Source organism: Lynx rufus, unplaced genomic scaffold, assembly GCF_022079265.1.
Source record: "Lynx rufus isolate CCGP_SWC_20201006 ecotype Redwood Valley unplaced genomic scaffold, mLynRuf1.p SCAF_2, whole genome shotgun sequence".
In the NCBI taxonomy this organism is placed as follows: Eukaryota; Metazoa; Chordata; class Mammalia; order Carnivora; family Felidae; genus Lynx; species Lynx rufus.
The window spans coordinates 156,601,248-156,625,914 of NW_025814834.1; the positions used below are offsets into that span (position 1 = coordinate 156,601,248).

The following is a 24,667-nucleotide window of genomic DNA, read 5'->3' on the forward strand; positions in this document are numbered from 1 at the left end:
CAGGGAGCACAAGCTGATCCACTTAAATTTGTGAAGTAAAGTCACATAAAAATATGAGAGCCAAAGAACTGAAGTCAGAGAAAAGAAAAGCTAACAGCTTGCCAGATTTTTAAGTGGACTTTTTTAAAGAAAAATTTAGTCAGTTTCTGTATGTTGAAATACACACACACAACACACACACACACACACACACACACACACAAATGCTGTTTAATCTGACTCCAGGACACATGCCCCAGATTCATCCACTTCTCTACAATCAACTTATTCTCATCAGGGTCCACTGCTTTCTATACCGCTGGTGGTAAGACAGGTTGCAGCAAAAAAGAGTGACAATTTCTGATAAGCTGTGACAGAGGAGCAACAATCTCAAACAGAGAACACTGGGGTAGGACATAAGGATTTTGGAGACCAGCAAGTATAAGGACAACGTCACCACCATCTGAACACCTTCCGCAGTCAGGTCCCACTGCTCCCCAACAGGCTCAAAACAGCAGGAGGTTCTCTCTTTGTCATTTTGCAGACTGCCTCAAGAACTCAGACTGAAGCAGGACTGTCTCACATTGCCTGGCAAACAGCTGTCAGTTCATTAAGGAAGCCAGGAATGTTAGAGTAATTGACAAGTTGCCTGTATCATCAATGGAATGGAAATAGAAAGGCCTAGCTCCTTAATAATAAAGAAACAAGATGTGGAGATGGTAGCAGAGACCATTTGGTAGTCTGTACTTGCCTCATATTCTTTTAAGAGATCCTGTAGAATTGGCAGTTTCAAACCTTCCCCACACCCCCCCCTACACATACAAATAATTCAATAATTTAGGTAGCCCTTGATCATAAAGTATGTCATTTGAATGAACCAGCACCTTCAAGAAATGGTTACTTCCAGCTCTCCCTTCCTTGAGCTTTTGGAAGACACCAGTCCCCCACATGAGCTCAGAGGTGTGATAGGTCCCACGCAGAGACCTGTGTTGGTATGACCACACACTTCCTGTGGGTCCCCCAGTTCTGTTCCTCTTTCAGATTTCTACCAAAGTTATGCCAAATTTCTCTTCCCCTTTACTTTCCAGCAGGGGGGCTATTTTGCAGTTTCTATGGAAATGGGAAAAGTAAACTTCCCTCTATTTTTTTCCTCTATTACCTTTTTAATTCATAGAATTCCATAAATTCTATGTTCAGGTTCTTTCATGGTCTGGACTCTCAGGGGTCTACTATGGAAGTTAAAGAAAATCTAAACATTGTTTCAGGGTTTTTTTTTCTTCACTCTTTGGTTTAAACAATCTTCTCAGGAGGACAATGTGAGTGATTCTGTAAATAGGGGAAGAACTATATACAAAGAAGTACAGAAAAAATATAAAAGTTGCTATTTTAAGGGGTTGTCTAACCACACACAGTGTCCATTTGATAGATTCCAAGTCTTATGATGCAGATAAGTTACTTTTTTCCCCCTGAAACCCCCTCTGTCTATATCTAATAACCAGAACAGAAACACTAACTGATTATCTGCCAGACAGGAGAGTCTCATACACTTGGAATACCACACATGTATTTGTCTTAGTATGCTTATTTAAATTGTAGTAGTCCATTCAAATTTGAATTGCTTCCACAACTCAACACCAAAATGGAAGACAAACAAGTTCAAAGGCTTAAATATGTTCCTTGCATCTTCTAATTTTTTTAATGTTTATTTATTTGTTTATTTTTTTGAGACAGAGACAGAGTGAGTAGGAGAGGAGCAGAGAGAGAGAGAAGGAGAAACAGAATCTGAAGCAGACTCCAGGCTCTGAGCCGTCAGCACAGAGCCCAACGGGGGGGCTCAAGCCCACATACCATGAGATCATGACCTGAGAAGAAGTTGGATGCTTAACCAACTAAGCCATCCAGGCACCCTTGCATTTTTTAAATTACTGTCAGATAGACGTTATCATGAAATGTGCAAAAGAAATCTATTGTTTTAAAAACTTTAAAAATTAAAAATTATGACTGTGTGGCTCAGTCTATTAAACATCCCAACTCTTGATTTTGGCTCAGATCATTATCTCACAGTCGTGAGTTCAAGCCCCATGTCAGTCTCCATGCCAAGCATGGAGCCTGCTTAAGATTCTCTCTCTCCCCCTCTCCCTCTGCCCCTCCCCTGCTTTCACATGCATGTGCGCATGCCCACACACACATTCTCTAAATAAGTAAATAAATAAATAAATAAATACCATATTCACAACATTGTTTAACATAGCTTGTTATTCTTCTTCCCCATCTCTATTCCCATTCCTACAATCTCTACCTGCAGTTTCACCTCCACTATCATTCCTGTCCTGGAGTCTGGAACAGCTCAAATCCATTATGTGAGCTGTGTTGGGAAAGGAGTGAGGGGGCATGCAGTTGGATATTAGCCATAATTCTAATTCTATTGTCTGGCTGACCCCAGTGGTCTGCGTTTTCTCCAACATCAGAAAAAAAATTGTGATTAGCATGCAAGTTCCCATCTTGCTTTAATTGGTGGCAAAAATTAGATCTTAAATCTACTGTCCTCCATTAATTGGCTCAGAGATTCATCACCTTGGGATGGGATTTGGGAACTTCCAAATTCCCACAGCTTTTAGGAATACCATGAAGGCTTCAACCACCTTTGCTATCAAGTAGTGACTTTAGCATTAAAATGAGTTCTGTCACTTCAAGATGATTACTCTTCAGCTGGTCTCTGAAGCATCTGGGGCTTACTTGAGTCTCTCAATTTCGCCATATTAGATATGGACGGCCTTTAAAAATTTTTTTTAATGTTTATTTATTTTTTTAGAGAAAGAGAGACAGAGCATGAGCAGGGAAGGGGCAGAGAGATAGGAACACAGAATCTGAAGCAGGTGCCAGGCTCTGAGGTGTCATCACAGAGCCCCACACGGGGCTTGAACTCACGAACGGTGAGATCATGACCTAAGCTGAAGTCAGATGCTTAGTCGACTGAGCCACCCAGGAGCCCCTGGGCTTGCCTTTTTTTATGAAGAAGCAACATGATAATCTTTAAAATTAGCTTTCTAAAAGAGACACAGGCTTACACATCACCTACCATAACGACTCTTGGTATTTTATTAAGGTGGATGCTGGGTGAATTTGTATAATGCTACAAACTTCTGTCAGAAACAGCCACTTTTACTTATTTTCCAGTTTTATTATGATATAATTGTATAAATGTACTCTTAACTATAGATAACAAACAGTGTTGCTAGAGAGGTGGCATGGGGCGATGCATTAACTGGGTGATGGGGGTTAAGGAGGGCACTTGTGATGAGCACTGGGTGATGTATGGAAGTGATGCATCACTAAACTCTACTCCTGAAATTAATAGTACACTATATGTTAACTAACTGGAATTCAATAAAAGCTTGAAACTACAAAAAAAGTAACCAAAATTAAAATTGAAAAAATAAAAAATATAAAGAAATAAGACTCAGGAAAGTTGATTGTTTCAGACTTCATGTGTTAGTCAAGAATCAGTGGATTTTAATACTAAATAAATAAATTAAAATCCCCAGGGGGAAAAAAGATATAATTAATATATAACATTGTGTAAGTTTAAGGTGTTCAGTGTAATGATTTGATACATGTATATATTGCAACTGGTTACCACAATAAGGTTAGTTAAAACATCCATTGCCTCAAATAATTACCTTTTTTGCACATGTGGTGAGAACATTTAAGATGTACTCTCCTAGCAACTTTCCAGTATAAAATACTGCACTGTTAAGTCTCTGTTTATCTCTCTTGGTCTCTCCATTACTCTTCTTCCTTTCAGGGTCCCCATCTCCTTCATGAGGTATCCCACACTACCCTTCAAACAAAGTAAGGAAGTTCCATCTTGAATATACTTCTGCATGTAGCAAAACCTTCCTCTGACCAGATTTTTGCTGACTCCACATGAAGATTGATGAGTTATGGCCCTATAGTCAGTAAAGGACAATGGTGGGTCTTCAACCACCTTCAGTCTTCTACCCAATTACAGCTGTGGCTTGTTTGTATCGTGGACTACATGGAAACGAACACATACTACTCTTTGGACCCGTTGCTCCCTACGTCCATGTCGTAACCATCCCGGCTGGAACTCTTTGTTCCCAACATCGACTTCTGGCTATACTCCTCAATATCTGTCACCATCCTACTCCTCTGTCTCTTTTAAAGATACCATCCATCTCTTGTTCTGAATCATGCTACCAAACATTCATTTGAGCACCACTTCACCTGTAGCTTTGCTTCAGGAAATAGTTGTTTTTCCACAACTATCCCTAAGGAATTCTTGCCATGATAATACCCAGGACTTCCCAAAGAAGACAGTAATTCTGACTAAAAGTATATTCGACTACTTTAATATAGGTAACTATTGAATCAAAGCATATTCATCTGACAAATACTAAGACATTTGGAGAAGAGAGTTAGGGTTTTATGGAAGAAAAAAACCTAAAACCTGTCTTCAGAAATTCTTTTTTTATTTATTGCTAGTCCTAACTTCACAGCTACCCAGAGGAATTTAGAATCATTTGGGAATACCTGTATAAGACAACCTTCTTGAGGTGCCTGGGTGGCTCAGTCCATTAGTGCTGGACTTTAGCTCAGGTCATGATCTCATGGTTGGTGGGTTTGAGCCCTGAGTCGGGCTCTGTGCTGACAGCTCAGAGCATGGAGCCTGTTTGGGATTCTGTGTCTCCCTCACTCTCTACCCCTCCCCCACTCATGCTCTTTCTCTTTCTGTCTCTCAAAAATAAATAAACATAAAAAAATTTTTTAAAGACAACCTTCTTATTGCCTTGCACTAGTAAGTAGCCTCATTTGATCACTCTACTTGGGAGACATGGCTAGGATGGTTTGGAATTCATTAATGAAAATCAGGCATGAGTTCATTAAAGGAACAAGCTTTGTTTTTGTTTGTTTGTTTGTTTTTCACAGAAATAGTACGTAAGTCCTTAAGAAATATTTGCTTTTTTGGGGCGCCTGGGTGGCGCAGTCGGTTAAGCGTCCGACTTCAGCCAGGTCACGATCTCGCGGTCCGTGAGTTTGAGCCCCGCGTCAGGCTCTGGGCTGATGGCTCAGAGCCTGGAGCCTGGTACCGATTCTGTGTCTCCCTCTCTCTCTACGCCTCCCCCGTTCATGCTCTGTCTCTCTCTGTCTCAAAAGTAAATAAAACGTTAAAATAAAAAAAAAATTTAAAAAAAAAGAAATATTTGCTTTTTTTAATTCCCTTAAATTCATATCTTCATCCAGAGATAAATGAAACATTCTCCCTCCTTTATGTCCATTTCTTGTCTCTGGCATTTCATTTTCTTCCAGGCTTCCTCCCTGTAAGGAGGAAAAATTTAAGTACATGTTATCACTCTGGGGAAGTTGGGAGGGATGCCTAATGGCAAACATGCTTACTCCCTGTCAGACTCTGTCATACAAACGTGCGTAAAATCCAAACCCTGCTTCTTGAAGAACTCACAATCTATTTAGGGAACTAGACATCCATGTAATCATGTTTAAACTATTATTCAATGTATTAGTACTCACATAGAGCTTTAAATACAGAGCTATAGACAAATACATAAGGATACAGTTAATTTTGCTGGGGAGGTTTAAAAGGTGTCACAGAAATTAAAATCATAAATAGTGCAGGAATCCAGAGGGTGGTCTGCAGTGGGGCATATCTTGGCCCACCAGTGCTCAGGATTGGCCTTTCAGCTTGAGGTCCTAGAAGAAACTGTCAGTTAGATGCTGTCAGGGACCGAAGGTGAAACATGAGTGAAAGCAGAAGTCATAAAGAGGCTGTCAGCAGAGACTGACTCTAACCAGGGCATGCCAATCCAGGTTTGGGCCAAGTGTCAGAATCAAAGCAACTGATGTCACATGTAGAGCTGAACACTCCTACAATTTTACCTGAAAACAAAAGGAAAAGAATAGAAACAAAGCACATATCCTAACATGGTTATCAGGTCTAGAGCAAGCAAGTGGGCACCAGCTGTCCAATAAGGTAGAACTCAGGGATTTTCAAAAAATACCAGTGCTTTATGACAAGAGTGGAAAAGGGGCCAGATTACCTGTTTCAAGAGGCAAATCCTCTAAAATGTCATCCACTATCCGTAACATCTGCCTCAGGACAAACAGGATCAGAGTGTCCTTTAAAGGGTCCAGCTCCAACTCTGATGCATAATTTTCAACCATAAAGATATTATAAATAGGAATATCTAGCATTTTGCTGACTTTTATTATCTGTGGAAAAATTAACAAGCATAACTCGTATCTGAAAAAGGACTAAATTCAAATATAATTCAAGAAAGAAACTGAAAAAGCAATAGCTTGATAAATTATCTTCTGAATATAATTATAATGCAGATAATTATTATTTTAAAGTAGGACATAAACTTGAATTAATCAGGCAATTGATCCACTTCTTCATTTGCCTGTTCACATTTGTAGTGTGAACACACACACACACACACACTCACACACCCATACATCCCCCCACACACACACACACACAATATAACACTATTACAATAATGCCTGGTTAGAAATGTATTCTTTACCTGGCTTTGGGACGTCATAGAATTATTCATGTTTAAAAAGTTGTCTTGAAGAATTTCACTGCACTTATCAATTTTAGTAAGCAAGACCACAAGTGCTGTACCTATATCAAAGAGATAAATCAGTGATTTTGTATCATAAACAGTAATGTGTCAACAAGGCAATTCAGTATGTGTGAAAGCAACTCTCTGTGGGGTGAAGATTTAGAGAATGAAATGTCCCCAGTAAATGTCAATATGGAACCTGAAGTTCTTCTAATAGAAGAAATGATCTTTTCTTCCAACGTGAGATATAATTTCTAAATGCAACTGAATTCACACTATGTTGCAATCATCTACCATTCCAAATAGTGTGTTTTAAAGTGATAAGGTGGGGTGGGGGGCAGGGTGGTTGCTGGATATTGAAGAGCAAAAAAGACCCCAGAAAGTGAAGATTGTGTGAGAGTATTTGTAAAAACAAAGCACACTGATTTCACAGTTCTACTAAGGACTTCTTGCCCTCTCCCAATTGGCAGCTAACCGAATCAAAAGCCTTTTTACTAACACCTGCTTCCCCAGGAAAAAAATATTATAAAAGTAAGATTTCCAAATGCCATTGAAGAATGTCCCTGAGGTTCTTTACAAGAGCTTTTAGTATTTTCCCCTTACATGAATCATATATATGGGTCATATATATGATATAGATATTCCCTCTCTACCCACTGTGTTGAGAGTTTTTATCATAAGTGGATGTTGAGCTTGTCAAATGATTTTTCTGCATCTATTGATATGATTTTATCCATCATTTTGTTAATGTAGTGTATCACATTGATTGATATGTGAATGTTGAATCATCCTTACATCTCTGGAATTAATCCCACTTGTTTATTGTATATGATTCTTTTAATCTATCATTGAATTCAGTTTCCTAATATTTTGTTGAAGATTTTTATGTTTCTGCTTATTAGGAATATTAGCCTGTAATATTCTTTTCTTGTGGTGTTCTTGCCTGGTTTTGATATCAGGGTAATGCTGATCTTCTAAAATGAGTTTGAAAGAGTTCCCTCCTCTTCTACTTTTTGTAATAGTTTGAGAAGGATTGCTATTAATTCTTACTTGAATGTTCAGTAGAATCCACCAGTGATGCCATCTGTTTCTAGACTTTTGTCTGTTGGGAGTTTTTTGATTACTGATTCAATATCCTTCCTCATATTTGGTCTGTCAAGATTTGCTATTTCTTCATGATTCATGAAGGATACATCATGATTCATGAAGGATACAACAGAAGGTTGTATGCTTCTAGGAATTTATCCATTTCTTCTAATTTTGTTTGTGTATAATTGTTCATCGTAGTCTCTTATGATAATTTGTGTTACTGTGGTATCAGTTGTAATATCTCATTTCTGGTTGTGTTTATTTGGGTCTTTTTTTTTTTTCCTGAAATTCAGTGAAAGGACTTCCACTTCTGGACCAAATGGAGCCAATATACTTTTCCCTATTCTTCCTTCTAAATACAACTAGAAACACTAGACATTATTTATAAATCAAACACAAACATTGAAATGTGGAGAGAATAACAAAATAACAGAAATTGGCTAAGGACCACAGGATCCAACAAAAAATATGGTGGTGAGTTCTCTAGGCTTTCTTTTTACTTCAAATAGCCTATATTGGCTGTTGGGGAAGTGCACAACTAAGGAATGCTAATTGGAACCGGTGAAAAGAAAGGGAAAGAAAGGAACAAAAGGGAAAAAGAGGGAAGGGAAGGAAGGGAAGGGAAGGGAAGGGAAGGGAAGGGAAGGGAAGGAAAGGGAAGGGAAGGGAAGGGAAGGGAAGGGGTCCCTCCCCTCTAAAAACCAGAAAAAAGAAAGCTAATTATATCCAAATCAAGAAGATGAAAGAAACCCTAAGGAGCAGAAATCAAAGAACAAACTAAAAACAGAAAAACAATTTAAAACATAAATGAAACAAAAACATGGTTCCTTGAAAAGAACAATAAAATTGACAAACCTTTAGAAATAGTGACAAAGAAAAACAAAAGAAAAGACACAAATCACCAATATCAGGAAGGTCACAGAGATATCCCTACAGACCCTACAGATGTAAAATGAATAATAAGGAAATGCTATGAACAATTCTATCCACATAAATTTGACAACTTAGATGGAATGAAATGAACTAAAGTCTACAAACTATCCCAACTCACCTAATATGACATAGATTAATAGCTTGATAACTATTTTAAAATTAAATTTTTGGTTTTTTAAAAACCCCTGAAAAAGAAATCTCCAAACTCAGATGATTTCAATGGAAAACTCTACCAAACATTTAAAGAGAAATTAACACCAATTCTTCACAATCCTTTCAAGAAAATGGAAGAGGAACACTTCCCAACTCATTTTATGAAGCCAGTGTTACCCTGACACCAAAACCTGACAAAGCGTCAGGAAAAAAAAATACGAATCAATATCCTTCATTAATTTTTAATAAAATATTATCAAATAGGATTTGGCAATATATGAAAAAAATATGTTTCATAATACATGGGATTTATTCTAAGGAGACAAGACTGGCTCAAGATTCAAAAATCAATGTATTTTATCATCATATTAAGAAGATAAAGAGGAAATTTTTTTCATGATTATATCAATCTATGGAGAAAAATTATTTGATAAAATTCAACATCCATTCAGGACAAGAAGGAAAAAAAACTCAGAAAACTGGGAATAAAGAACCTCCTCAAATTGACAAAGCACAACTGTAAAAAAAAAAAAAAAATATATATATATATATATGGCTAACATCATAATGGTGAAACACTGAATACTTTCCCCATAAGATCAAAACACCACAAGGGTATGTGCTCTCACCACTGTTATTCAACACAGTACTGGAACTTCTAGCCAGAAAAATATGACAAGAAATGGAAATAAAAGGCATACAGATTAAAAACAAAATTATCCCTATTTAAGATGGTATGAAAATCCCAAGGAATAAAAAAAAAAACTTTTGTAGAACTAATAGGTGAGTTCAGCAAGGTCACAAGAAACAAGATTGATATACAAAATTCTATTGTAAATTGATGTACCAGGAATAAGCATCTGGAAGCCAAAATTCAAATATGATATCATTTTTAAAAAATTAAATACGTAGGTATAAATTTAATAAACCACGTGCAGGACTTGAATGTTAAAAACTGCGGAGAACTTGTGAAAGAAATCAAAGATCTCAATAAATGGAGAGACATATTATGTTCATGGATTGGAAGACTCCGCAGAGTAAAGATGTCAATTCTCCCCAAAATTTATACATGTGGTTAATGTTATACATGTGGTTAATGTAATTATACATGTGGTTAATGTAATGTAATTACAAGCAAGATTTTTTGTAGAAATAGACAAGGTAATTCTAAAATTCCCATGGAGGATGAGTTAAAGATGGCAACATAGGAAGACCCTGACCTCATTTCTGCCTATGGACACAACAAATTTACAGCTACATATGGAATCACTGTCCTCTGAAAAGGACCTAAGAACTAGAAGACTAGCATGTCCACAACAAAAAAAACACAAAAGTAGTGCATCCAGAAGGGTATGAGAGGCAGAGACACTGCCCAGGATCCCACTCCAGATGCAGTGACCTCACAATCAGGTGGGATCCAAAAAAATTCAAACTCTTTCTCAAGGGAATGAAGGGACTGTGCCCCACATCAGGCACCCCAATGCTGGGGGCTGACACCAGAAAGACAAAGTGTCTGGTCTTGAAAAACAATGGGGATTAAGACCAGGGGAATCACAGAATTATAAACAACACAGATCCCAATCTTAAAGGGCCCCACACAAACCCAGTCGCCCTGACATCCAGTGAGAAAGCAACAGACTGAAAAGCACCCAGACCATAAATGAGGGTGACTCACTTAACTACTTTTAAATCCACAAATGTGATAAAACAACACAGGGCTACACACACACACACACACACACACACACACACATAACAGTGGCAATTTTCTGGTTTTGATCTTCCTGGTCAGGTCAAGTAATATGAGGAGGTGACTTGCCTATCAAGCCACTGGAAAATCACACGTGACAAAAAAATATGTAAATGATCTCTGTCTGCTGTTGCCAGTAACCAATCTAGGACTCAGGAAATTCGGTAACGGGTCCATAGGACCTCTCTGTATGCTCGTTGCAATTTCCTGTGAATCTATAATTATTTCAAAATAAAAGGTGTTTTAATTTTTTTTAATGTTTTAATTTATTTTTGAGAGACAGAGAGAGACAGAGCACGAGTGGGGAAGGGGCAGAGGGAGAGAATTTAAAGCAAGCTCCAGGCTCTGAGCTGTCAGCACAGAGCCTGACTTGGGGCTCAAACATACAAACTGCAAGATCATGACCTGAGCGGAAGTCGAACACTTACCCAACTGAGCCACCCAAGTGCCCCTCAAAATACAAGTTTCTTTTAATAAGGACAATGAGACTCACCACAGTTTAAGACCTCTTTTTGAACTTCTTTGAACTTTGCCACCTCCTTAGAGGTGATAGAACTGATAGAGTTGATATCTAAGACATAGGCCACACAGTGAATCTTGTCCTTCAGTGACGGAGAGGCGATGAACATAGGATGGTCTGGCGTAATTGATTTATGGGGGCTAAACTGTTATAGAAACATAAGGTAACATTTAGAGAGTCTTTGCTGACTTCATTAAAACACATCCATGCTTGAAATGCGACTACCACTAACCTCCAACCCAAAACTTTCCTCCCCCTAGCCACTTTTTCCCCAGGTTAATTAGTAATCCCCCTTCCATACTTCCTCTCCACTATGAGTGTAATGTTATTATATCTTTCGTATAGAAAAACCACTTCATTGTTTTGGCAAAAATTATAAGTATCCATACTTTACATTATCCATAATGGACCTATTTCAGAAAAATGCAAACAATGTTTGTTTAAAAAGTTAACTTCAGAGGCTCCTGGGTCACTCAGCTAGGTGAGTGTTCCACTCTTGATTTCAGCTCAGGTCATAATCTCACGGTCTTTTAGGTGGAGCCCCACAGTTGGGCTCCACACTGACAGGATGGAGCCTGCTTGGGATTCTCTCTCTCTCCTTCTCCCTCTGCTCCTTCCCTACTCCTGTGTGCACGAGTGCTCACGCACACACGCTCTCTCTCAAAATAAATAAATAAATATATTTTTTAAAAAGCTAATTTCAAATCCCAGTCTCCAGAAAAAAAAAAAAATGACCATTGACATTGGTTACACATCATTTAAGACTTTAAACATTTTGCATACTTAAATGGACTAATGAATAAAGGAGAAAAACAGAGGGGGGATGGGAAATGCCGTTTAAAATAAAATGCCATAGGGGGCACCTGGGTGGCTCAGTCCATTAAGCCTCAGACTTCAGCTCAGGTCATGATCTTGCAAGTTTGTGAGTTCGACCCCCACATCAGGCTCTCTGCTGTCAACACCAAACCCGCTTCAGATCCTCTGTCTCCCTGTCTCTGCCACTCCCCTGCTCACACACTCTCTCAGAAATAAAATAAACATTCAAAATAAAATAAAATAAAATAAAATGCTATAGGAGTGCTTGTTCAGCTCAGTCAGAAGAGCATGAAATTAGGGGTGCCTGTGTGGCTTAGTCAGTTCAGCATCTGACTTCAGCTCAGGTCATGATCTCACAGCTCATGAGTTCGAGCCCCACATCAGGCTCTGTGCTGACAGCTCAGAGCTGGAGTCTGCTTCAGATTCTGTGTCTTCGTCTCTCTCTCTCTCTGCCCCTCCCCAGCTCAAGCTCTGTCTCTCTCTCTCTCTCAAAACTAAATAAACATTAAAAAAAAAACAAAAAAAAGAGCACACAACTTGATCTCAGGGTCATGAGTTCGAGCCCCATGTTGGGTGTAGAGATTACTAAAAAAAATAAATTAAAAAAAATAAAATAACATAATTTCTTTAATTTTACAGAAGAAAAAGAAACTAAAGAGAAACAGAAGAAAAATCCCAAATTCCAAGTTAACATCTTCATACCAAGAATGATAATCTTTCTAGGATTAAGAAAATAGATTTAAAACTACAGTACAGGGCTAAGTTCATTATTTTTTTTTCGAATAATATCAAATAACTTTATTTCCCTCTGTGCTTTTCTAGTAATTTTTTTTCAATATATGAAATTTATTGTCAAATTGGTTTCCACACAACAAAAAAATATGGAACGCTTCACGAATTTGCGTGTCATCCTTGCGGGGCCATGCTAATCTTCTCTGTATCGTTCCAATTTTAGTATATGTGCTGCCGAAGCGAGCACACGTTCATTATTTTTTAACTATATGTTTCAATGCTGAACTGAGTAGACTGCCTCTCTGTTGTGAAAAACGAAGGTGTTAGTAGGCTCACAAGTTCTCCAATCTCTCTGCTCTGTTCCACCTCCTTATATCTTATGTCTCCGTAAATTGTGAGGATGAGAATTACGTTCCTAGTTAACTATGTGTTTCAATTAGCATAGCATCTGTAACAAAATAGGTTTTTAATAATTTTTTTTAATATATGAGTCCATAGTTAAGGTTTCCAATCAAGCACAACTGAGCAGCAACAGAAGTCATGTTTAGAAATTGAAGCTGATTGTATCACACCCAATGCCTAAAAGAAAGGTGATAATAATGGTTGACTTCTTGAGCATTTAAAGTACATTCTCTCATTTATCTTTGCAGGCACTCTACAAAATGGGCTTTATTATTACCTACATTTCACACATAAAAAAGTAAGACTTGCAGAGACATATATGTAACTTCATTATGAGTACACATCTAATTAGTGGCAAAGCCAACCTTTGGATGTAAGTATTTAGGTAGCATTAAGTGGTGAAACGTAAGTACTTATGGTATAACAATATCACGCTTAAACAAAAAGTGGTTAAATGTTCCAATATTTTGTCTAAGTGATCAAAAAAGTGCATGAGGTTAAACTATTACTTTTCTACTTATTTTACATTATTGTAAAGAGTGATACAGGAACAATCTTTTCCTGAACGTTTTCTGAAATTTGTATAAGTAAAATACTGCTTTTGACTGTATTTCTTTCTTTTTTTTTGAGATTACCTTATTTTTTTAAGTAATCTTTGTGCCCAATGTGGGGCTCAAAATCATGACCCTGAGTTCAAGAGTCTTAAGTTCTACCAACTGAACCAATCAGGCACCCCAGCCTATATTTTTTAATGCCATAGAAAATAAGTTCTTCTACTTTACTTATATGAATATTTATTCATTTAAAAGTAGAGTAGTGTTGGTTGATGTTGAAAATACCTTATAACAGTTGAAATTGCCTTATAGGGTAAAAATTTAACAAAGAGCATTGATGGAAATGATTTGAAAGGTTTTCGAGATTGGAGAATTCTTACCTCATACCTGTCTGGCACACAGCCTTTTAAGATGTGGGGTATATCATCCACACACAATCCTACTCCCTCTTCCTCATGTAGCCCCATGGAGTCACACAACATAAATGGCAGATATTTGCCACGTTTCCCATCTTTAACGGAATAAATCCTATACTATAAAACAAAGTATATCAAATGTAAAAATTCGTTCTTCAACAAGCATTCAAGACATGACAATAGGAAGAACACAGGGTGGTTAATATCTAACACTGTGGTCCTCAAACATTTTAGTCTCAGGATCACCTGATACTCTTAAAAATTACTGAGAATCTCAAAGAGATATTTATTTATGTAGATCATATCTACTGACATTTAACATACTAGAAACTGAAACTGAAATAATTTTAAATATTTCTTAAATCATTTTAAAATACAATTATGAATTTATTGCATGTTAACCCAAATAACATTTTTACAAAAAAATTACTTTCCAAAAAAATATTAAAAACAGCAGGATCAATTTACTTTTTACAATGCTCTTTAGTATCTGGATTAATAGAAGAGAGCAGGATTCTCACACCTGCCTCTGAATTCAGTCTTTTGTGATAGATCATTTTGGTTGAAGTATATGAAGAAAACCTAGTCTCACGTGTATATATGTAGTAAGAAAAGGAGAGAGTATTTAATTTAACAGCTTTCAGAAAATCGTGGATATTCCTCATTAATAATGCATCAAAGCTCAACAAGTGATCAAAGGTTAGCTGTAATGTGGAATCTGTGATATTTTCATACTCAGTTACATTAAATTCATTGATCTATCCTACACTTTGAATACACTTTGTATCCATGCATGGCTTAGTAACCCAATGCATTTGTTTATTTGAAAATATTGGTTCACTGGCTTACCTAGATCTTCCAAATATTGGCACATTTCCCTGGACAATATTAAAACATCATACTTTTTACTAGCACCGCTAATCTTACCAGATAAGTCTTTAAGTCTTAGGAAGTTATGAAGCTCAAAATGGTGGATACAAGCTGCTCAAAGTTCTAATTTTCTTTAAAACTCAAATGTTACCATTGGCAACAAACATCGTTGGTTGGTTGTTTTTCTTGAAGTGATATGCTCAGTTGGTGCATTTTCCATGAATTTCTACTGAATAGCTACGTATGAATAAGCAAGCCTGCCAATTGTCTTCTCAATTAAAAATGATGTTACCTGAGAAAAGTTCAGCTCACAACTCAATTGCACCAGTGTCTTTGCTCAGCAACCACCACATTTTGGCATGCCTTAGAAACCCTTTATATGTACTTCCCATTTCATCACACAAAATATTAAAATAATGTGTTCTCAAAAGCTGAGTTTAAATAAAATCCATGTTACTTATTCATCAGTTACATTCTTAAGTGAAAGCATTTTGTTTGTTTTTCCTGCAAGCTGAGTGGTAGAAAGGAATACAATGATTACTAACAGTGTTTGGTGCCATTACTTGATTTGTGCAAAGGTGCCAGGCAACAAATAAAACTACATTTGTATGATAAGTTCAAATGTCCATACCCTACAAAAAGCAAAACCATCTTAGTATTATTATGAAAATAATGTTAAACTCACAGACCCCATAAAATTCTCTCAGGGACACTCAGGGGTCTACAAACCTCACCTTGGGAAGCTCTGCTTTAACAAATCATCTTTCCTTAATAAACACACTCAATCTGATACCAAGAGTATTTCTCGGAACTCTGAAAAATCTTTATTGGTCAAATATACTTCCAAATAGGCACAACTATGGAAGATTTAGGCAGAATCACAAAGAAAAATACTAACTCCGAGATACCAAACAACTTGAATCACAATTCTCCCATTCCCAACCAGGAAGCAGAGAACCCCTCTATGACCTATAGTAATCTGTAATGAAGTCAAAAGCTCCCATTGGTCCATAAGTCCAATGCCTAGGAGCAATACCACTGGATATTTTGATCTAAGTAAACGGGTGCCTCCACCGGAAAGGAATTACACAAAGCAGTAGAGTCACGTACTTAAAGTGCATTGTGTAATTTTAGTATCAGTAGGCACATTCATAGTTTTCATTAATCTGTTTCCTTCACAAATTGAGTTCTTCAAAGAGAAGGATCCCTGAGCAATAAACTCCTGCTTCCTTGGGACGCCCGTGTGTCTCAGTCAGTTAAGCATCTGATTCTTAATTTGGGTTCAGGTCATGATCTCAAGGTTGGTGAGACTGAGCTCTGCCTCAGGCTCTGCACTGCCAGCACAGAGCCTGCTTGAGATCTTTCTCTTTCTCTTTCTCTCTCTCTCTCTCTCTCTCTCTCTCCTTTCCTCTCTTCTCTCTCTCTCTCTCAAAATAAGAAATAAATCATTTAAAAAATACATTCTGTTCCCTTGACAAATATTCTGTCCTGTATTCCTTCAGTTTATATAGTAGTATTTGCATTTCATTTGGACTTCAGGATCTACATCTTCTCTTAAAGTAATGTGAAAAGGAAGGAGATGAATCCTGTCCTGGTGAGTACCTCTACTACAGCACCTATCACAGTGAATAGTACTTATTTGTTTATTATCTACATTGAAATCCCTGAGTAATAAGACCAATTATTTGTATTTAGGTCTTTACTGCCAACACAGTATTTAACAGAAACATTCCATCAATGCTTAATGTATTGAACTGCTGTTGCCGTATCTTGCTTTGGCTTTTGAGGCTAGACTAATACATCAAGATAAAGCCAGCCAAGTAGGTAGAATCTAGCCAACCTCAAGAAATAAAATGTGTTTCTTGAAAATCATAGAAAATGCTTTCAGTTATTAAATGTGACACAAAACTAAAATGAGCCACGTCTGTCCGATGCAAAATTTTGTACTGATGGTGCACAGCACATTTCCAATCAGAAGATAACAATATTAGGTTGTAGCAATCCCGGAAAAATACAGTTTGATTATGAAATGTCCTATTCATTCCCCTTAATTTTTTTGTTTGATTGTATAACATTGAGAAGCACAGAATGGGAGAAAGTTTTTCCACAATAATTTGTAGGTCTTTGGAGTAACAGTTTTAAAAATGGTATTAGTACTCCTATTTGTTTACAAATAGGATTGTGTTCACAGGAGCACTGATAGATTTACCCTTTGAAGGTTGACTCACCAAAGTGAATTGTTGCCTTGCTTTTCATGATCATTTCTTATAAAATGGTTTTGTAAAATGGAAAAGTGTTTCATTATTTTATTACAAAAAAAAGAGAAAAGAATTTCAATCCAGGTAAAACCATATGGGACATAAGTAAAAACACATTTCTAATATAACAGACAAAGACTTACACAAAGTTTTTTTTAAATTTTAGGGTTGTATTCTACAAGTTTAAGCATTCTAAATATAAGTGCTTCTCGCGTGCATAAAAATGAAAAGCCTCTCAGTAAAACACAACTCAATGGAGGCAATTCAGATTCAACTTTTACTCCTGTTTTACATTTGATTTAGCACTTAATTGCTTGTAGGTGAGAAGGTTAACATTCCTAGAGAATGGCAAAGAAATGAACAAATCTAATAATTGTAATCAATAAAACAAAACCCTCAGGAAATCCTTGAGTAACTTACCTGTTCAGTAATGCTGGTGTCATCAGACCCCACTATGGCTTGCCGAGTCAGACGGCCTTGGAAAACAGACTTCACTGAATTGATAAAACTAGACTTTCCAGATCCAACTGGACCCAGCAAGAGAATACAAATTTCTGAAATCAAGTCTACTTTGGGCTTGAAGGCTCTGAGCTCTGCTAGGAGCCGATTCCTCTGCCTGTGAAATAACATGCGGAACTTAAAACAGCCACACCCCCAGAGGAACAACAGCACAATTCTCCTGGACCTTCTTTCCTTCCTTTTACAAGTATGTTGTAATTACTTATGTATTGTTTGGGTATTAATGCCCATCTCTCATCTGATGTGAAATGGTCTATGGTTACACATTTTGTGCTTGAAGAAAATGCATTTATCTATATCTTAATAAAGCTAAACATTAACCAGCAACCAAATCACTGTTAAACTATTAGCCTTGACAACACAAGTCAGAGAAATATCAGCAACACTGAAGATGTGTGTTATTTCAGTAATAATATTATATTAAGGAGAAATAAATATATATACAATACAGATATTTATAAATTGGGAAAAGGAGGTTTGCTTTTATTTTTTTTTTAATTTTTTTAATGTTTATTTATTTTTGAGACAGAGAGAGACAGAGCATGAATGGGGGAGGGTCAGAGAGAGGGAGACACAGAATCTGAAACAGGCTCCAGGCTCTGAGCTGTCAGCACAGAGCCCGACGCGGGGCTTGAACTCATGAACTGCAAGATCATGACCTGAGCCGAAGTCGGACGCTTAACCGACTGAGCCACCCAGGTGCCCCGGAGGTTTGCTTTTAAAACTTACTGAAATTCCCCCAAAACTTTATTCCCAAGGAAAGGCTTCAAAGGAATTATCTGAAATAGTCATCTAGAAATTTCTGTCTGGAAAACTTTGGATCTAGCCAGCTCAAGTGAAAAAGAAAGTCAAATTGCTGTCAGGTAGATTTTTAAAGGTTCACAGTTGGTAGTCATTCTATTTTTGCTGTTGCTGTAAGTTGCCTCAAACATATTATTTAAATAATATTATAATTCATTTTTATCACCCAAGTTATATTTTTTTATTTTATTATTTAATTTCCAATGTCATTTATAGAAGTGTTCTAAATAAAGTGAGTAATAGTCCAAAAACCTAACTTACTTTGAGGCTCTTGTTACCTTGCGCATATAGGTTGTATCATCCTTAATTCCTGTAGGAAATAAACATAGCATAATAAGGTTTTTAACCTGTCTTGCTAAATATGCCAAGTCAACCTTTTCAGTGGGGCAGCGAGTCTGCTTATATAAACCAGGGCCGAGCTGTCCAGTTAGGAGTTAGTGTTGGTAACCTAGTGAAGAGAGGAAGGAAAATTACCCCCCTTCTAGGGAGGATAATTAACTCACTCTGCAAACTCTCACATAAGTATACCCAGAGGTCCTAGAGCTGACCCAAAAGGGGTCATATATCAAAACAAACCCCCGCTATCACTCACTTTCCATCTCCATCTCTCCACTTCCACTCCTCAACTGACTCTGTTCAAAGCTGTCTACACCTTCTGGGTAATACATCATAACCTTTATGCTTCCCAGGTTACATTTTGAAGTTTATGAAACAGTAATTTGATGGCATGAAACCTGACTGTTCCTCTCATTTATCCTTGTTCTTGTAGCTCAGTGATGACCAACAAATACAAAGAAAGACTAGAACCAGAATGTAGGATTATCTCATTCAACATACCTTCAACTCGAAAGACTTCATTTTCCAAATAAGTGAGGTCAGAGGAGATATGTACTCCTAATTCAGAGCTTAACGAAGGATGTATAGAAAGTTTGGTTTTGCTTGAATCTATACAGAACATCTCTTGATCAAAGGAACAAAATGTCAGTTGCCCAGAAGCAATTTTCACTTCTGCCTCTAGAACTGCAATTGCCATTTCTGTAGCTTTATTCCTTTGAAATGAAAAACAGAAGGAGGGGATTGGCTCTCTAAACTCTATACCTGGTGCAGGATAATGCCCAGGTATAAAGACCCCAATAATCTTATCATAAAAGTAAAGAATTGTTATAGTAGATCCCTGAAGCTGGCACCTATCAAGCAAACTAAAACTTGTATGTCCATGGACACTAGACTTATGAAGAAGTCTCAAGGAAACATTTCCAAGCAGCTTTTGCAGACTTTTCTCCTCATTCCATGTCAATCTCGTTGTCACTGCCATGATTTTCTGTATCTGATAGAAAAACAATAATAGGTTGAGAGACTAGTTAGTATACCACAGTGGCTTAAAGTACAGATTTCTGCTTCTTCTAGTTCCAGTGCGTTATTTTTTTCTCCGACCCAATTAAAACATGTTGGTTGGATTACAATGTAAAAAAACAAAAAAAACAAAAACAAAACAAAACACACACACACAAAAAAACCAGAGCTAGAACAATAGTAGGTAGATATGAAAAAAAAAAAACCAGATAATTTAGAAATAAAAAATATCATTAAAATATCATTAAATTTTTTAAGTCAGTAGACAAATGGGCAACTAAATAAAGAATAAAGTAAAATTAAAATTAATAAATTAGAACACGGGTCAGCTAACTTTTTCTTAATGACAGATGTAAATATTTTAGGCTTTGTGGAACATATAATCTCTGCCATAATTAACTCAACATTGCCAATGTAATGCAAAAACATAGATGATATGTAAACAAATGGACATGATTATGTTCCAATAAGGTTTTTTTTTTTACAAAAATAAGTGGGTGGTACACAGGTCATGGTTTGCCAGCCCATGAATTAGAAGATAGGAAAGGGGAATTTATACATAAAACAGTTCACAGAGCAAGAAATTGAAATATGAGAGGAGTTAATAGACATGGAGGTCCCACAGTGGCAGGATAGACCATGAGTCATCATGCCAATTCTTTCCATTCTTTCAAAAACTAGAACACAGGTTAAACTGTAAATATATATATTTGAAAGCATTGAAGAGATAACAAAGGAGTGAAACTATGTCATTGGCTAAGATTTGGAAAAGAAGTGAAGACGGAGAAGGAAGCTTGGCATTTGGGAGCACGTTTCCCTGAGGAGCGTCTGTGAACTTTAGAAGAGGTGCCTGAGATGCTGAGAAGTTAGGCAAAACTTTTGTTAGACTCACAGAGCTAGGGGAATATAGTGCAAGAAAGAGGGTGCGTTGGCAATCTTCCTCCCAAGCTGTGGGCAAGGATTCTGAAGTGCTACAGGGAAGAAAAAAGGGTGGCCTAAAAATGTACAGACTTAATTCCGTCTCCTGGTAATTTCAGTCTCTGAGTGGGTTCACAAACATGAAGATTGCCTGTGCCTCTAGTTGTAAGGCAGGAGCAAAAACAAATCTTGTCTGGATGAAGCGAACATTTTTCTAGCTTCAAACTATCCCCACAATGTTTTTAGATTTAGTGACTCACATTCATCAGAAACACAAAGCAGGAAATGAAACAACATGATAGAAAACCAAGAGAAAAAGCAAAATACAGAAATAAACCCATACTCTATTAATTTGTTTTGTTTTTCTAGATTCCACACATAAGGGAAATCAGATGGCACTTTTCTTTCTGACTTATTTCACGTACCATAATACCCTCTAGATCTATCCATGCTGTTGCAAATGGCTTATCTCATCTCTTTTTACTGCTGAGTAATATTCCATGGTGCGTGTGTGTGTGTGTGTGTGTGTGTGTACCTCACATATAATGGAAAAACTGTCTCTAATGGAAAAGTAGTCAAAGTATATGAAGACATTCACAGATGAGGTAACTCAAATCAACTATAAACACATGAAAAAAATGTTCAACTGTTCTAGAAAGAGAGCTGTAAATTAAACAATAATGAGATAGCAGTTTACATCCAACAAGGGGCCAGCAATACCAAGTTGACCCAAATATGGAGATTCAGTAATATTCACATTGTTTTGATGGACATCTATCATTTTGAGGAGCAAGCATATTCATGGCAGCTTTGTTTAGGATAAATTAGAAGCCTGGATATACAAATTTTGGCATATTCACACAATGAAATACTAAAGAGCACTGAAGTGACCGAACTAGGCCTATTTGTATCAACCTTAATAAAGCTCAAAAGACTAAGCAAGTTGAGAACAATACACTTAGTATGATAGCATTCATATAAACTGTTAACACAAAGCAATACTAGAGATCATGTTCAGATACAGAGGTATATGTGGCAAAAGCACAAAAACAAGCACAACAATAATTATACCGCAGTCTGGATAATATTTCCCTCTGGCAAGGAAGGGAAGAGAAAGGAGTATAGCAGAGATTCACAGGTAGCTTCAACATTATCTGTAATGCTTTTGTTTTTTCAGGAGGAAAAAACGACTCTAATTAGATAAATCATCTTAAGAATCTGATAGAACTTACTCTCTAGCATTCCCTGTATTTAAAATTTTCATTAAAAAACACAACAAATGAAAGAGAAAAGTATGATCATTAGCCATTAGCAGCCATTTCACTCTGAAATTCATTTTCTTTTTTTTTTTTTTGATGTGTTTTTTTTTTTTATATGAAGTTTATTGACAACTTGGTTTCTATACAACACCCAGTGCTCATCCCAAAAGGTGCCCTCCTCAATACCCATCACCCACCCGCCCCTCCCTCCCACCCCCCATCAACCCTCAGTTTGTTCTCAGTTTTTAACAGTCTCTTATGCTTTGGCTCTCTCCCACTCTAACGTCCTTTTTTTTTTTTTTTTTTTTTTTTTCCTTCCCCTCCCCCGTGGGTTCCTGTTAAGTTTCTCAGGATCCACATAAGAGTGAAACCATATGGTATCTGTCCTTCTCTGTATGGCTTATTTCACTTAGCATCACACTCTCCAGTTCCATCCACGTTGCTACAAAAGGCCATATTTCATTTTTTCTCATTGCCACGTAGTATTCCATTGTGTATATAAACCACAATTTCTTTATCCATTCATCAGTTGATGGACATTTAGGCTCTTTCCATAATTTGGCTATTGTTGAGAGTGCTGCTATGAACATTGGGGTACAAGTGCCCCTATGCATCAGTACTCCTGTATCCCTTGGGTAGATTCCTAGCAGTGCTATTGCTGGGTCATAGGGTAGGTCTATTTTTAATTTTCTGAGGAACCTCCACACTGCTTTCCAGAGCGGCTGCACCAATTTGCATTCCCACCAACAGTGCAAGAGGGTTCCCGTTTCTCCACATCCTCTCCAGCATCTATAGTCTCCTGATTTGTTCATTTTGGCCACTCTGACTGGCGTGAGGTGATACCTGAGTGTGGTTTTCGACATATCGGACAAAGGGCTAGTATCTAAAATCTATAAAGAGCTCACCAAACTCCACACCCGAAAAACAAATAACCCAGTGAAGAAATGGGCAGAAAACATGAATAGACACTTCTCTAAAGAAGACATCCAGATGGCCAACAGGCACATGAAAAGATGTTCAGCGTCGCTCCTTATCAGGGAAATACAAATGAAATTCATTTTCAAAGAAAGGAAAACAGGCAATTTTCTTTACACACAGCTAGGAAGCCTCAGATGGCAAAAAAAATCACTTACCTGGTTTTAAGAGTTGGCTGAAGCTTAAATGTAGTCTTAGCTGGATCCAGCAGCCACAGTTTGGAGACAGAAGGTTCTGTCGAGATCTGTGGCATCTGTGTTTGAAAGAAAGGAAAGTGAAACTCAGCAGCAATCAGTGGCCAGCATGAGAACGTCATTATGTTTCTTTTTCCTTGTTAGAGAGGAAGAGACAGAGAAAAGGAAAAAGAAACTAAGATTTCTGCCAAACCCATGAGAAAGATCTTTGGTCCCCTCTGTAGCCCACATGTAGGCACTCAGGAAATGATAATTAATAAAAACTGCAATAAAACCAATAGCCAACATTTCTGCACATTTTACTATGTGCTTGGCACTGTGCAACTGCTCGCATTTCCTAGTGTCTTCTCCAAACACGGTAAACACTCTTAGTATCTTTATTTCTCAAAGTATGCAAATGAAACTTAAGTGTGCAAGTTAATTCAGCTAACAGAGCGGCAGCACTGGCTGGTATTTAAAACCATCTCTCTACACTGGAACACACAGATGAAAATTTGGCTCTTCCCTAATTCATTTGGGAATTGGGAATTGGCAGTGCACAGCTTTTCCCATTTACACATTCAGTCATTCAACAACGGCTTAGACCCTGGAGAAGGATAATGCTGAGTAAGATAAAAATAGTGCCCTCAAATCGTATGCTGTGCAATCAGGGAGATGGTCAGGTACACAGACAGGTATATTAGTGTTCCAAATGCTGCAAGAGGAGTAAAAACAAGATCCCCTGGGGACCGGAGTGACAGTGGCCTCACCCAGCCTTAGGGCACTAGTAAAAGCTAGCAAAGCAAAGTTCAGACTGAGACATGAAGTTATAGTCAGGAAGAAACTTCCTTCTTTTCCTCCAAGGTTTTTCCAGCTGGTTTGGGAATTAAACTGAAGGGAGACAGATTGACAGAAGGAAAAAACAAAGTTTTATTATGTGTGCCTGGAGGCCCAATAATAAAATTGAGACTCAAAGAAATGACAAAACAGGCAGTTTTTATACAATTTAGACAAAAAGACAATCAATTTGCGAGAACTCGATGGGCTAAAGAAAACAGATGTTTGGGAACTTTAATTAGTAAGGAATTCTAAGTGGAATTTGGGCTAGGTAGCTATAGATTGGTAAACACACATACACATACCAAGGTCTATTTCTTCTGCTTTCTTGACTTTAAAGTCCTTATCTCTGGTGATAAGGATGTCTTTTTACTTCTTAGTACAGGGAGGATATTTTTTCATATGAGAGGTTTATTTTCTGCTTTCAGGGGGTCAGAGGTCTAAGGGTGTAAGTGTCCTTACACCGGCTATTTCGCAAGTAGCTTCAATTCAAAATAATCAGTATGTCATTGTGGTACATTTGGGGGCAGCCCACAGGGGGCCCCTACAAAGTCCAAGAAAGAAGTGAAGCAAGAGAAAGCGTAGTGTCATCAGGGGCCTCCACACATTTCTCGTGGCTGGAATGGATTGAACTGCATCGAACTGGCAGGCAATGAGGTGAGGGGGCTGATTAGGATTGTAAAAGTCTTTATTTAAGCTGGATTTTATCACGAAGACAATATGAAGACTCCAAGCAGAGTAATGGCATGATC

The 24,667-nt window shown here is 37.4% G+C and overlaps 1 protein-coding gene and 1 non-coding gene across 4 annotated transcripts; both read right to left on the reverse strand.

Annotated features, from left to right (window-relative positions):
* Positions 1 to 490: 490 nt before the first annotated feature.
* Positions 491 to 23,169, reverse strand: IFI44L (interferon induced protein 44 like). 3 transcript variants are annotated; one of them, XM_047083111.1, is made up of 10 exons: positions 23,064 to 23,169; positions 19,238 to 19,727; positions 18,662 to 18,710; positions 17,501 to 17,696; positions 13,917 to 14,069; positions 11,006 to 11,177; positions 6,546 to 6,646; positions 6,057 to 6,228; positions 5,574 to 5,709; positions 491 to 578 (listed from the first exon to the last, which is right to left on the reverse strand). In XM_047083111.1, the coding sequence occupies exons 2-9, from the start codon at positions 19,713 to 19,715 to the stop codon at positions 5,576 to 5,578; spliced, it is 1,455 nt and encodes a 484-aa protein (XP_046939067.1). In that variant the 5' UTR covers positions 19,716 to 19,727; positions 23,064 to 23,169; the 3' UTR covers positions 491 to 578; positions 5,574 to 5,575. The 3 variants fall into 3 exon arrangements, with proteins under 3 accessions (XP_046939067.1, XP_046939069.1, XP_046939068.1); XM_047083112.1 differs by lacking the exons at positions 491 to 578; positions 5,574 to 5,709 and adding an exon at positions 5,186 to 5,319; XM_047083113.1 differs by lacking the exons at positions 17,501 to 17,696; positions 19,238 to 19,727; positions 23,064 to 23,169.
* Positions 12,724 to 12,827, reverse strand: LOC124516701 (U6 spliceosomal RNA). The gene has a single exon (XR_006963110.1). It is a non-coding gene; the product is annotated as a U6 spliceosomal RNA (small nuclear RNA).
* Positions 23,170 to 24,667: the final 1,498 nt, after the last annotated feature.